General features: G+C 51.7%; 2 protein-coding genes across 2 annotated transcripts in view; one reads left to right on the top strand and one right to left on the bottom strand.

Moving 5' to 3' along the window:
- LOC311194500 (olfactory receptor 14A16-like) overlaps window positions 1-1,547 on the bottom strand; it is a gene marked incomplete at both ends in the record, with an annotated part of 35,614 nt that extends 34,067 nt beyond the window's left edge. Inside the window, one exon of the mRNA XM_084267606.1 lies at window positions 702-1,547. Within this exon, the coding sequence (XP_084123732.1) occupies window positions 702-1,547 (846 nt within the window). The remainder of the gene's footprint in view (window positions 1-701) is intronic.
- An 11,421-nt stretch (window positions 1,548-12,968) lies between these two features.
- LOC311194501 (olfactory receptor 14A16-like) lies at window positions 12,969-13,904 on the top strand (the record flags this gene model as incomplete). Its single annotated transcript, XM_084267607.1, has 1 exon — window positions 12,969-13,904. One exon carries the CDS (start codon window positions 12,969-12,971, stop codon window positions 13,902-13,904), a length of 936 nt encoding a protein of 311 aa, XP_084123733.1.
- Between the last annotated feature and the right edge of the window lie 882 nt (window positions 13,905-14,786).

Below are 14,786 nucleotides of genomic sequence, written 5' to 3' on the forward strand. Positions count from 1 at the left end.
ATGACCTTGCTATCCTCTTAGAGCCATCCAAGGGAGGATGAGACATCTCTCACTTGCTTTTACAGCTGGAAAAGTGGATCTTCATACCAAGGGACTTGAAATATTTCGGGGGTTGACAAAAAGATACAGGTAAACAAGGTGATGAGGAAGGTGATATCTAGAGAGGAGAAGGACTGCTCCTTTTATTGGATATAGGCAGCAGTGGTGCTGCAGAGGCCCTCTCTCTCAGAAGAAGAAGCAAGGGGCTTTCCAGTGCCCAGCACAGCTGATTCTTGATGAATCACCAATGGACTCACTAATAGAAAATAAAGAGGAGATACTCCCTGCAGCCTTTTAGGTTGAAGGTCCTTGGAGATATTTTAGACACCAGCTTAGGAAATAAATGCCAAGCCTTAGGCTCTGAACTGACACAACTCCATTTCATTTGGGATATGACAGGGAGGACCCAGCTGTAATGTACTGAGCATGCAGATGGGCCCTCTGGGACAGATACAGAGCTTGTGTCCCTGGAGAAGTGAGATGACTGCTGTCATTCATGTATGACCATGATAATGACAGACCACTCAGAGCACACCACTTGTCTGAGAGAAACGGAAGACCACTTGTACATTTCACTGCTTCTGAAACAGCAGATGTAGGATGAGTTTTTTGATTGTGCCCTTGAGCTCCTTGTTCCTCATGCTGTAGATGAGGGGGTTCACTGCTGGAGACACTATGGAATACAGAACTGTAACCACCAGATCAAGAGCTGGGGCGGAGATAGAGGGGGGTTTCAGATAGGCCAGCATTAAAGTGCTGATAAACAGGGAGACCACGGCCAGGTGAGGGAGGCAGGTGGAAAAGGCTTTGTGCCGTCCCTGCTCAGAGGGGATCCTCAGCACGGCCCTGAAGATCTGCACATAGGACACCACGATGAACACAAAACAAGCAAAAATTAAAAATGCAGTGACCACAATTAGCCCAATTTCCCTTACACTGGTGTCTGAGCAGGTGAGTTTGAGGAGTGGGGGTATTTCACAGAAGAACTGGTCAACCCCAATACCATGGCAGAGTGGAATTGAAAATGTATTGACAGTGTGCAGCACAGCATTGATAAACCCACTGGCCCAGGCAGCTGCTGCCATGTGGACACAAGCTCTGCTGCCCAGGAGGGTCCCGTAGTGCAGAGGTTTGCAGATGGCAACGTAGCGGTCATAGGCCATGACAGTGAGAAGGGAAAACTCTGCTCCAATCAAGAAGACAAGCAGAAAGACCTGTACAGCACATCCTGTGTAGGAGATGGCCCTGGTGCCCCAGAGAGAATTGGCCATGGCTTTGGGGACAGTGGTGGAGACAGAGCCCAGGTCAAGGAGGGAGAGGTTGAGAAGGAAGAAGTACATGGGGGTGTGGAGGTGGTGGTCATAGGCTATGGTGGTGATGATGAGGCCGTTGCCCAGGAGAGCAGCTAGGTAGATGCCCAGGAAGAGCCAGAAGTGCAGGAGCTGCAGCTCCCGTGTGTCTGCAAAGGCCAGGAGCAGGAACTCGGTGATGGAACTTCCATTGGACATCTGCTTCCTCTGGGCATGGAGACCTGTCTAAGGAGGAGAAGGCAATGATAAGTAAGGACAGTCTCGTCAGAGGAAAACCAAACACATTTCTCACAGGCCCTTCGCCTATCTCCCACCCACCCATTTTCTAGCCGTGTAGGAGCTTCATCTTCTCCGTGGCTGGAGCTCTTGTTTGGCTGGCTGAGTGGGCCTCTGTCCATGGGCTCCTGAGGGGTCAGTCATGATCTGGTTCAGGGTCTGCCTGGGACCAGTGCGGATCTGTGGACCAGATATGACAAAGGGCTAAAATCCCTTTTAACATTGAAGAGCATTTCAGCAACTGCTCCTTCCAAAACAAAGGTAGTTAGCTGCAGAAAGAGCTTTAGAGATTTGTTTGTTGCTTGAGGGTTTTTGGACAGCCCTTGCCCATCCCTTCCTCACCTCCCATGAGGGTTTTCTCTGAAGTGAGAAGTCCTGAGCATCTCTGCTGCACTGAGGCTGAGCCAGGACACCAGATTCCCATCGACACACATGTCTCTGTGGGAGGATGGACAAGGTCAGGTCCTGACTCTGCAGCTGAAACTCCCATCCCCAGAGGGCTTGTCAGCAATATGAGCAGTACAGACAAGTGGAGAGACAAGAAAGCTTACAGTCATGGTCCAGCATAGAGATCTGCAGAGAGACAGCTGGGCGCTTTGGAAAGATTTCCCCTTTCCCAGCTTTTCACACCAGCTCCCAGGTGGCAACATGCGACATGGCAGGGAGACAGAGGTGTCTCATGCCCTGGACCCCCCCAGCTGTGAGGACAGATGCTCAGCTGGGTGGGAGAGGAGAGGTGAGGTGAGGCCAGCCAAGAGGAGAACACTGAAAGCACAGGTTCCTTTCCTTGCACATAAAGCCTCCTGAGTGTTTCAGGGTATTTTACATCTTGCAAGATTTCCATTTAGAGATGTCTTGGCTGAGATCTCGGGCTGTGAGCAGTCCTGACTCATGTAGTATCCTTTTGGTAGGCAGAAAGACCCTTTCCTGCAAGGCATCACTCCTTCTACCTGTCTCCTTAAAACACCTTGGGGAGCTCCTTGGGCAGGCTGAGTGCTGAACCTGGTATACAAACAGAGTCCCTGCCCCATCACAGCCCCCTGGGGTGCAGGGACCCTGCTCAGAAGGACAGCCCTGGGCACCCCGCGAGCACACCCAGCTTCACACCCCTACAGCATCCCTGGGACAAGGCAGACATGATGCCACAATGTTCCAGTAGTTTGGCAGTGAATCATGGACCTGGGGCAGGTTCTCCTGCAGACTGGTAAAGTTGTGAGAGTCCTCCTGAAAGACCCCATCAGCTGTGGGATGTGCCCCTTTAGGAGATCCCAGCAGCAGCTACATCTGCATTGCCCTCAGCTAGACACTTACCATGTCAAGGCCTGGGAAGGTTTATCTCACAATAAATTCTCTGCCCCCTTCACAAGGCTCTGTTATCTCCTTGTGGTGCCTGCCAGCAGCACCTCCAGCCCTGCAGCGCTCTGTGGAGGAGCTGCTCCTGAGCAGAGCCGTGTTTCTGCAGTGTTACCTGGTTGCCATGAGCTCCCAGTATCCCAGGAGCCTGGCCAACTCAGGAGCAGAGGCCCAGCCCAAGGGAGCCCTTGAAACGTCCTTGGGGGTCCCCAGAAACCTCTTCTGAAAGAGACTGAAGGAATCACCGAATTGCTACTAATGTGCCAGCTCTGCAGATGGCTGCACTTCATTCCAGCAGTGCCCTCTCTCTGCTCAGAGACAGAGAGAGGTAGAAGATGGCTTGTTCCTTGTCCCACCATTAGACAGGACACATGGACAGGGACAAGGAAGAACCCATACTCAGCCTGGGAGCAAATCCCCTTGGCCAACTGAAATGACGTCAGATGTCAGTATTTAGGGCCACAAAGCTGACCACACACATTGTTACCAGCACAACCTTTGCAGGCAGCTGTCCAGGTGGAGGCCAGAGTCTCTCTCTGTCTTCTTCATCAGCTGCATTTACTACATCCCCAGGGATTTCAAAGTTGGCTCATTTCCATCTCTGCTTATCACCAAGCTCCTGCCAGCACTGCCCTGCAGTGTCATGGTCCCTTTGAAGAGACACCCAGCCCTCCACAACATCAAGCAGTTGAGAGCAAAGGCCAGAGCTCTCAGGGCACTGGAGGATGGGCATGGAAGAAATCTTCCCAGTGTAACCTTACAGAGGGTCAGTCAGAACTCCGTGACTGATCACAAGGAGACATATTTCTCCTGGGTGTCCTGGCAAAAGCACACTCTTTGTGAGATCCTGGGGGGATTTAGGTCTGTGTCAAACCTGTTCTGGGGTGGTTCCCAGCAACCATGGGAATGAACAAATCTCATGCTCAAGGTTCAGGAGAAAAGGAAGGAAAACATGAGGATCAAGGTGAATCAGAAAATGGCAAGAGAGGAAAGGTGAGGGAAAGGGGCAGTCCAGTGTCAACAAGCTGCTGGTTGGTATGCTTCTCTGGCTGAACCATCCTCTCCATTATGCCCCTACTTGAGTAATGGGAGCAATGGTTGCCTGCCCCAGGCATCAGGAAATTCCCCCTTCCCAATGACTTTTCCAAAATGATGCTGTGGGACGCACAGCTTCTCTCTTACTATTTCTGACAGGTCGTGGAGATGAGGGCAGGCCTACCCAATGACCTGAGGAAATCCACATTTGCACACTTCTTTAGCCAAGGCCAAAGCAATCATCGAAAGAACAGCAGGCTGGTCAGCCCCACGTGGGTTCCGTGGGAAAGCATGGAACAGCTCGCCTTGGAGAACATCTCTGGGCACATGGAGAAGCACAAAAGGGCCAAGTAATGAGAAATAAGCCCAGATCTGAAAACATCTTCCCCCACCCCTCCCTTCCTCAAGGGAACACATTACTCCCAAAGTCTCTGCCTGTTGCCCCCAAGCAGCACAAAGAATGGGGAGTGAGGGTTGCAGTCACTTCATCACACATTGTCTCCTTCCTCCTCACTTTCCTCCTACTCCAGTGCGGGGTCCCTCTCAGGGGTGACAGTCTTCCACAAACTTCTACAATGGGAGTTGCTCCCATGGGTACCACTTTTCACAAACTGACCCAGCATGGTCTCTTGCATGGGGTGCAGATCTTCAGGAACTGACTGCTCTTTTGTGGGTCCTCCATGGGGTCACAATTCCTGCCAGAAAAACCTGCTCCAGCGTGGGCTTCTCTCTCCACTGGTCCTGTCAGGAACTTGCTCCACCATGGGCTTCCCATGGAGTAACAGTCTCCTTCAGGTGTCTCCACCTGCTTCAGCGTGGGGTCCTCCCTGAGCTGCAGGTGGAATATCTACTCCCCACAATCTTCCATGGGCTGCAGTAGGATAGCCTGCCTCACCATGGTCTTCTTCACGGGCTGCAGGGGAATCTGCTCCAGCACCTGGAATGCCACCTCCCCCTCCTTCTTCACTGACATTGCTGACTGCAAAGTCTCTCACACCTTCTCACACCTCTCTTTCGTGGCAAAATCACAGAATCACAGAATCACAGAATCTGCCACTCCTTTTGGCTTTCTTTTTAAGGACATATCCTAGTTTTTGCAGGGAAGGAGTTAATATTCTTTCTAGGAGCTGGTTGTAAGGTACCAGAGATATGCCTTAACAAGTGCCAATAGAACCATACCCCCTCTCTTTCTTCTCTCTAACCCTACCCCCCTCTTTCCTCTCTCTCAATCACCATGAAACCTCATCCCCACGACACCCACGCAGCAAAGTGAATTCCACCCATCAGGAATGGATGTACATCTTGTTTCTCTCCAAGTGGCTGATCTCAGAGCGTGTATCCCAAGTCCTCTGAGTAAGTGCCCAGACACAGGGTCAACTGAAGGACAAAGTGTGGGGGGGCTCGGACCCTCTTGAGGGGGCTCGGACTCCCCCTTGCTCTCTTTCACTCTTTTCTCTTTCTTTCCCCTTTCTCTTGCATGCTTGTTGTGGGCCAAATAAAGTGACTTGACTGGGAATTACCCAGGGAACTGGAGGCCAGTGAGCCTCACCTCTGTGATGCTCCACAAGCAAGAGCAGCGCCGCCGCTTCACTGCCAAAACCCGGGAGCTGAAGGCGGCTTTGGCCAGGGAGCGGCAGGTGCTGGCGGAACGGCTCGAGTCTCAGTGGGAGCAGCGACGGGTTCTGTCGGAGCACCAGCTGCAGGAGCTGAACCAGCAGCAGCGGGTAGCAGAGACCCGCCAGCTGCAGCGCTGGAAGGAGGCTGAGCTCCGCCAGACACAGGCGCTGCTGCAGCAGGAGTGCAGCACTGCCACTCGCCAGGCTCGCCGCCTGCAGCAGGCCCTGGCTGAGGAGATGGTGAGGCCCATCAGGAGCAGGGGGGAGGCCCTCAGCAAGCTGCAGGACGTCGTCAACAAACTCCAGTGGGAGAGGGATGGCAACCAGCCTGCCCGTATCCGCATCCTTCAGAAAAAGGGTTTCTAGGATGATGAGTCAGAAAAAAAAATGGAAGGGGAAAAGCAACAGTGGGGCAAAGAGGAGGAGAAGGTGGAGGAAGAGAACATGGAGGCATGACTATGCTGACAGGAGGAGAAAGTATCAGAAGAGTGGAGGAGAGGAAGAGAGAGAGAAAGAGAGGGAGAGAAGGCAAGGAAAGGGAAAGGGCCAAGGGCAGGAAAGGGGAGAGAGAAACAGGCAGAGCAAGGGAGCAGCACGGGGGGCAGTGGGGGAGAAAAGGGGGAAGAGAGGTGAGATGGACATGGGCCAGGGAGCAGGCCAGAGTGACAGAGGGGAAGGGGTGAGGGAGGGAGAAGGGAAGGGACAGGGAGCAGGACATGGAGCAGCACAAGAGCCAGAGGGGGTTACTATGCAGCTCTTTTTATTAAATAACTCTAAGGTTGTATAAAATCACTTAATTTAGTTTTGCTGGTTTCCTTATCTCAATTCCCCCTTTTTCTATTTCAAAAGACCCTTGGCGTTCAGAAGCCCATTGCTCTCCTGGGGCTCTTTTCACTCTATAATAATGAATCCCGGTAGGTCACTTTTGTACCTCACTGGCTGTTGAAGTTGTTAGCAACACCTGGTATGGTCCATCCCACCTTTCCCTCAAAAATTTTAATAAACCCCCAATTTCCAGGACCAAAGGCGTGTAATGGGGCAGTCTGAACCTTCAGCTCTGGTCCCTAATACACGTTTCTTAATTGGTTTCCACTGTTTTCCCAGAGATACTGTGTAATTCTGCAAGGCAGAATATCCTAATCAATGTAGGGCTTCTCCTTTATATTTGGGGTCCTGAAGGTCTCTGAAGATCTGAAAGGCCCTAAAACAGACATGGAAGGTCCCAAAGTGCATGTGGATGTGCCTGAGGTGGACTTTGAATGTCCAGAAGGGACAATAAAAGGCTCCAAATTTCAGATGCCAAAGTTGAATCTCAAGGGGCCAAAGTTGTCCATGCCAGACGTCGATTGGAACCTGAAGGTACACAAAGTGAAGGGAGAGGTGGACGTTGCCCTGATGAAGGTAGAAGGTGACTTGAAAGAACCTGATGTCAACATCAAGGAGCTGAAAATAGACGTTGAGGTCCCAGACGTCAACCTGGAGTGTCCAGAAGTCAAACTGCAAAACCCCAAAGTGAATATGCCTCATTTCAACGTGTCCAGCCCGAAGCTTCCTGTGGTCTTCCACACAGTATCTCAAAAGGGCTTAAATTTCCCTTGGCCCCAGGGTTCACTCATACCCTGAGTAGTGCAATAGGCCATGCCTGATTCCAGTACAGGTTTTTTTTATTGATCTATTCCTGCTACTGTGAGAAATGCCAGTAATTTATTAAACCTTCTTGCCAGAGCAAAGACCTAGCAAAGTAGGCACACCCGTGGGCAGAGTCTGCAACATTTTTATACCCTATTCCCATCCAAAAATCCCTCCCTTGTTTACCTATGGATTAGGTATTTCCAAGGTTTACAGATGCCTTATTCACAGTAGTATATAACATAATATGCATTGCATGTCTGTCAGCTTCCTGCTTTCCATTAATATTTATGAGCTCACTAAATTCTCTTACATAGCCCTTAACTGGTGTGTATTTGTTTTGTCTGGACCCATTGAGGCCAAATGGGGACCCTCAAATGCTGCCTTTCATAGAATCATGGAATCATAGAAAGGCATGGGTTGAAATGGACCCCAAGGATCACAGAGCTCCAACCTCCCTGCCACAGGCAGGGACACCAATCTCCAGTATGCATCTACACAAGGTTGCCCAGGGCCCCATCCAAACTGGCCTTGAACACCTCCAAGGGTGGGGCATCCACCACCTCTCTGGGCAGCCTGTTCCAGCACCTCACAACTCTCTCTGTAAAAAACGTCCCCCTAATATCTAATATTATTATATTATCTCCCCTCCTTTAGCTTTAATCCATCCCCCTTGTCCTGCCATTGTCTACCCTTTTAACAAGCTGATTCCCCTCTTGTTCCTCTGCTCTCTTCAGGGACTGGAAGGTTGCAGTGAGGTCTGCCCGCAGCCTTCTCTTCTCCAGGCTGAACAAGCCCAGCTCCTCCAGCCTCTCTTCATAGGGGAGCTGCTCCAGCCCTCTAATCATCTTTGTGGCCCTCCTCTGAACCCTCTCCAACAGTTCTAGATCTTTCTTCTATTGTCGGCCCCAGACCTGGACACAGGATTCCAGATGGGGCCTCATGAGGGCAGAGTAGAGAGGGACAATCCCCTCCCTGTCCCTGCTGCCACCCCTCTGCTGATGGAGCCCAGGATACCATTGGCCTTGCAAATCTACAGGAGCACACTGCTGTTGTGTTAAGTTTCTCATCTATCAGAATCCCCAAGTCCTTCTCAGCAGGGCTGCTCTCCAGGAGCTCTTTTCCCAGTCTGTATCCATGTCTCGGATTGTTCCGGCCCAAGTGCAGCACCAGACACTAGGCAGTGTTGAACCTCATGAGGTTCACCCAGCCCCACCTTTCCAGCCTGTCAAGATCCCTCTGGATGGCTCCTTTCCTCCTGGTGTGTCAACCACACCACTCAGCTTGGTGTCATCCCCAAACTTGCTGAGGGTGCACTCAATTCCATCATCAATGTCATTGATAAAGATGTTAAAGAGAACTGGTCCCAAGACAGACCCCTGGGGGACACCGCTTGTCACCAGCCTCCACCTGGACACAGACCCATTGACCACCACCCTTTGGCTACGTTCTGTCAACCAGTTTCTTACCCACTGGATGCTCCACCCATCAAATCCACATTTCTCCAATTTAGAGATAAGGATGTGGTGGGGGACTGTGTCAAAGGCCTTGCAGAAGCCAAGGTAGATGACATCAGTTGCCTTCCCTTTATCTACCGATGCTGTCACTCCATCAGAGAAGGTCACCAGACTGGTGAGGCACGACCTTCCCTTAGTGAAGCTCTGCTGGCTGTCTTGGATCACGCGTTCATCCCTCATGTGCTCCAACATGTCCTCCAGGAGGATCTGTTCCATGATCTTCCCAGGCACAGAGGTGAGGCTCACTGGCCTGTAGTTCCCTGGGTTCCACGGAACCCACGTGGGGCTGACCAGCCTGCTGTTCTTTCGATGATTGCTTTGGCCCTTTGCTAAAGATGTGTGCAAATGTGGATTTCCTCAGGTCATTGGGTAGGCCTGCCCTCATCTCCACGACCTGTCAGAAATAGTAAGAGAGAAGCTGTGCGTCCCACAGCATCATTTTGGAAAGGTCATTGGGAAGGGGGAATTTCCTGATGCCTGGGGCAGGCAACCATTGCTCCCATTACTCAAGTAGGGGCATAATGGAGAGGATGGTTCAGCCAGAGAAGCATACCAACCAGCAGCTTGTTGACACTGGACTGCCCCTTTCCCTCACCTTTCCTCTCTTGCCATTTTCTGATTCACCTTGATCCTCATGTTTTCCTTCCTTTTCTCCTGAACCTTGAGCATGAGATTTGTTCATTCCCATGGTTGCTGGGAACCACCCCAGAACAGGTTTGACACAGACCTAAATCCCCCCAGGATCTCACAAAGAGTGTGCTTTTGCCAGGACACCCAGGAGAAATATGTCTCCTTGTGATCAGTCACGGAGTTCTGACTGACCCTCTGTAAGGTTACACTGGGAAGATTTCTTCCATGCCCATCCTCCAGTGCCCTGAGAGCTCTGGCCTTTGCTCTCAACTGCTTGATGTTGTGGAGGGCTGGGTGTCTCTTCAAAGGGACCATGACACTGCAGGGCAGTGCTGGCAGGAGCTTGGTGATAAGCAGAGATGGAAATGAGCCAACTTTGAAATCCCTGGGGATGTAGTAAATGCAGCTGATGAAGAAGACAGAGAGAGACTCTGGCCTCCACCTGGACAGCTGCCTGCAAAGGTTGTGCTGGTAACAATGTGTGTGGTCAGCTTTGTGGCCCTAAATACTGACATCTGACGTCATTTCAGTTGGCCAAGGGGATTTGCTCCCAGGCTGAGTATGGGTTCTTCCTTGTCCCTGTCCATGTGTCCTGTCTAATGGTGGGACAAGGAACAAGCCATCTTCTACCTCTCTCTGTCTCTGAGCAGAGAGAGGGCACTGCTGGAATGAAGTGCAGCCATCTGCAGAGCTGGCACATTAGTAGCAATTCGGTGATTCCTTCAGTCTCTTTCAGAAGAGGTTTCTGGGGACCCCCAAGGACGTTTCAAGGGCTCCCTTGGGCTGGGCCTCTGCTCCTGAGTTGGCCAGGCTCCTGGGATACTGGGAGCTCATGGCAACCAGGTAACACTGCAGAAACACAGCTCTGCCCAGGAGCAGCTCCTCCACAGAGCGCTGCAGGGCTGGAGGTGCTGCTGGCAGGCACCACAAGGAGATAACAGAGCCTTGTGAAGGGGGCAGAGAATTTATTGTGAGATAAACCTTCCCAGGCCTTGACATGGTAAGTGTCTAGCTGAGGGCAATGCAGATGTAGCTGCTGCTGGGATCTCCTAAAGGGGCACATCCCACAGCTGATGGGGTCTTTCAGGAGGACTCTCACAACTTCACCAGTCTGCAGGAGAACCTGCCCCAGGTCCATGATTCACTGCCAAACTACTGGAACATTGTGGCATCATGTCTGCCTTGTCCCAGGGATGCTGTAGGGGTGTGAAGCTGGGTGTGCTTGCAGGGTGCCCAGGGCTGTCCTTCTGAGCAGGGTCCCTGCACCCCAGGGGGCTGTGATGGGGCAGGGACTCTTGTTGTCTGCTAGGTTCAGCACTCAGCCTGCCCAAGGAGCTCAGGGTGTAAGGAGTGATGCCTTGCAGAAAAGGGTCCTTCTGCCTACCAAAAGGGTGCTGCATGAGTCAGGGCTGCTGAGAGCCCAGGATCACAGCCGAGTCATCTCCAGGGGGGAATCTTGTAAGCTGGAAAAAAACCCCAACAAACAAACCCTAAACAGGAGGCCTTACCTTCAAGGAAAGGAACCTGTGCTTTTAGTTTCCTCCTCCTGGTTGGCTGAGTGGGCATTGAGAATTGCTCTCACAGGTTTGGAGAAGGCACTAGCTGCCAAATCTGTTTCACTAAATCTGGGAGCATCAGATTGACCCTCCACAGCTTACAGATCACCAGCATCACCTGCGATGACCCTGGGCAGTGTTCTGCCATTGGAGGTGTCTGCAGGGCAGAGCTGAGCACACCCTGGCTGGGATGGGGTCTGTGAGCAATGGCAGGGCACAGAGAGGGGTCAGAGAAGCAGCACCCAGCAGACAGGTCAAGGCAACAGAAACAGGGGCGTGGAATGAGAGGAAATGTAGAACAGAAATTCCCTCTCTGGAGCTAGACAGGCACCTCCTGCCATCCCCTGCAGCACATATCTCTTCTCCTGAGAGACCCCCGCACCTCACCGTTCCTCTCTCCCCCAGCTGAGCATCTGTCCTCACAGCTGAGGGGGTCCAGGGCATGAGACACCTCTGTCTCCCTGCCATGTCGCATGTTGCCACCTGGGAGCTGGTGTGAAAAGCTGGGAAAGGGGAAGTCTTTCCTAAGTGCCTGGCTGTCTCTCTGAAAGTCTTCTATGATGGACTATGATTATAATCTCTCCGCCTGTCTGTGCTGCTCTTACTGCTGCCGGGCCCTCTGGGGATGGGAGTTTCAGCTGCAAAGTCAGGACCTGACCTTGTCCATCCTCCCACAGAGACATGTGTGTCGATGGGAATCCAGTGTCCTGGCTTTCCTCTAAGCTCTGGGGCTCTGCACTGTGCAATCAGTGGTGGTGAGGAATGAGCTGACTTCATGAGATACCATCACTGGGACACTTGATACTTCCTTGGGGTGTCCTTCACAGCTGTGTGCTGCCCTCCAGACTGCACATCCCTCCCACGGCATCTGTGGGGAACCTGATGGACAAGAGCAGAGATAGGACAGGCAGGGAAATACTGCTGGGCTGGTGAAAGGAACTCTGCGTCCTTGGTATTTAGTGGGGTGTGGAGACCTTGTTCAGGTTCCTGGAGGCAAGGTGAGACACTTAGTGATCTGCAGCAGATCCCCATGCTCTCAGCGGGGTGTGATTTATTCTCCAGGTAACATCAGAGTGCAGTGCTCCTCCATCTGGGGAAGGAGCAAGCACAAGGCAGCTGGGAACAAGACATCTGGACAGACCAGCTGGCCACCCCCCATCCCCCACACTATGCCACAGCAAATCCTTTTGCCTCTCTGTACTAATACCTGCTCAGCCTGAGTGCAGCAGAGATGCTCAGGACTTTTGACTTCAGAGAAGACAAGGCATGCTGTTCACAAGGACATGTAGTCACCCCAGGATGAGGGGTGATGGTTTTAAACTAGAAAGCAGTAAATTTAGGTTGGATATTAGAAAAAAATTCTTCAATATTGGTTGGTAGATCAGTGGCACAGGTTGCCCAGAGATGTAGTGGAGACCCCATCCCTGGAGATACTCAAGGTCACGCTTCATGGGGCCCTGAGCAACCTGAACTAGTCAAGATGTCCGTGCTCACTGCAGGGGGTTTGACTAGATGACCTTTGAACATCCCTTCAAACCTAACACTTTCTATGATTCTGTGATTCTAAGACCCCAGGGGAGGAGGAGAGGGATTGGGCAAGGGCTGTCCAAAAAGAAACAAACAAATGTCTGAAGCTCTTTGTGCAACTAACTTCCTCTGGTATTGGGGGTGCAGTTGCTGACCTGCTCTTGAATGTTGAAAGGGATTTTAGCCCTTTGTCAGATCTGGCCCCCACATCCCCTGTGCTCCCAGGCAGACCCTGAACAAGAGCATGACCAGCCCCTCAGGAGCCCATGGGCAGAGGCCCTGCTCTCCACAGCACGTTCAGCCAGCACAAAGAACTCCATCAAGGGAGCTGCATGAAGCTCCTGCCAAGCTGGAAAATGGGTGGGTAGGTGACAGGAGAAGGGTCTGTGAGAAATGTGTTTGTTTTTTCTCCAACAAGACTGTCCTCACCTGTCACTGCTTTTTCCTTCTTGGACAGGTCTCTATGCCCAGAGGAAGCAGATGTCCAATGGAAGTTCCATCACTGGGTTCCTCCTCCTGGCCTTTGCAGACACATGGGAGCTGCAGCTCCTGCACTTCTGGCTCTTCCTGGGCATCTACCTGGCTGCTCTCCTGGGCAACGGCCTCATCATCACCACCATAGCCTGTGACCACCGCCTCCACACCCCCATGTACTTCTTCCTCCTCAACCTCTCCCTCCTTGACCTGGGCTCTGTCTCCACCACTGTCCCCAAAGCCATGGCCAATTCCCTCTGGGGCACCAGGGCCATTTCCTTTAAAGAGTGTGTTGCACAGGTCTTTCTGCTTGTCTTCTTGATCTCAGCAGAATATTCCCTTCTCACCATCATGGCCTATGACCGCTACGTTGCCATCTGCCACCCCCTGCACTACGGGACCCTCCTGGGCAGCAGAGCTTGTGTCTACATGGCAGCAGCTGTTTGGAGCTGTGGGTTTATCAATGCTGTGCTGCACACGGCCAGTACATTTTCACTACCACTCTGCCATGGCAATGGTGTGGACCAGTTCTTCTGTGAAATTCCCCCACTGCTAAAGCTCTCCTGCTCAGGCTCCAACATCAGGGAAATTGGGCTAATTGTGCTTACTGCAGTTTTAATCTTTGCTTGTTTTATTTTCATCGTGGGGTCCTATGTGCAGATCTTCAGGGCCGTGCTGAGGATCCCCTCTGAGCAAGGAAGGCAGAAAGCCTTTTCCACCTGCCTCCCTCATCTGGCCATGGTCTCCCTGTTTATCAGCACTGTAATGCTGGCCTACTTGAAGCCCCCAGCCATCTCCTTCCCAGCTCTTGACCTGATGGCTACGGTTCTGTATTCCATAGTGTCTCCAGCTGTGAACCCCCTTATCTACAGCATGAGGAACAAGGAACTCAAGGGTGCATTGAAAAAATTCATCCTTCTGCTGCTGTTTCAGAAGTGGTGAAATGGACAAGTGATCTTCCATTTATCTCAAACAAGTGGTATGTATGCTTTGGATGTTCTGCCATTGATGATCATGGTCATACATGAATGACAGCAGCCATCCTGCTTCTCCAAGGACACCAGTCCTGCCTCTCTGACCCAGAGACCCTCTCTACATGTTCTATCACTACACTGCAGCTGGAGTCCTGTGTGTCATCTCTCTAATGAAATGGAGTTAATGTCAGTTCAGAGCCTGAGGCTTGGCATTTATTTCCTAAGCTGGTATCAAAAATACCTTCAAAGAACAACAACCTAAAAGGGTGCAAGGATCATCTTCTCATCATTTTCTATCAGTGGGTCCATTGGTGATTCATCTAGAACCAGCTGTGCCAGGCACTGGAAAGCCCCTTGCTTCTTCTTCTGAGAGAGAGGGCCTCTGCAGCACCACTGCTGCCTATATCCAATAAATGGGGCAGTCCTTCTCCTCTCTCTGTCACCCTCATCACCTTGTTTACCTGTTTCAAGTCCCTTGGACCGAAGATCCACTTTTCCAGCTGTAAAAGCAAGTGAGAGATGTCTCATCCTCCCTTGGATGGCTCTAAGAGGATAGCAAGGTCATGAACTGAAGGACACCACAGGCAAGGGAATACACATTGAATGGAGTTACAGAATCACAGAATCACAGAATCTTAGGGGTTGGAAGGGACCTCAAGAGATCATCGGGTCCAACCCCCCTGCCAAAGCAGGCTCCCTATCTCATATTACACAGATAGGCATCCAGACGAGACTTGAATATCTCCAGAGAAGGAGACTCAACCACCTCCCTTGGGCAGCCTATTCCACTGCTCCGTCACCCTCACTGTGAAAAAGTTCTTCCGCATGTTGGTGCGGAACTTCCTATGCT

The sequence above is a fragment of the Gallinula chloropus genome (assembly GCF_964237585.1).
Source record: "Gallinula chloropus genome assembly, chromosome: 8".
Taxonomy (NCBI): Eukaryota; Metazoa; Chordata; class Aves; order Gruiformes; family Rallidae; genus Gallinula; species Gallinula chloropus.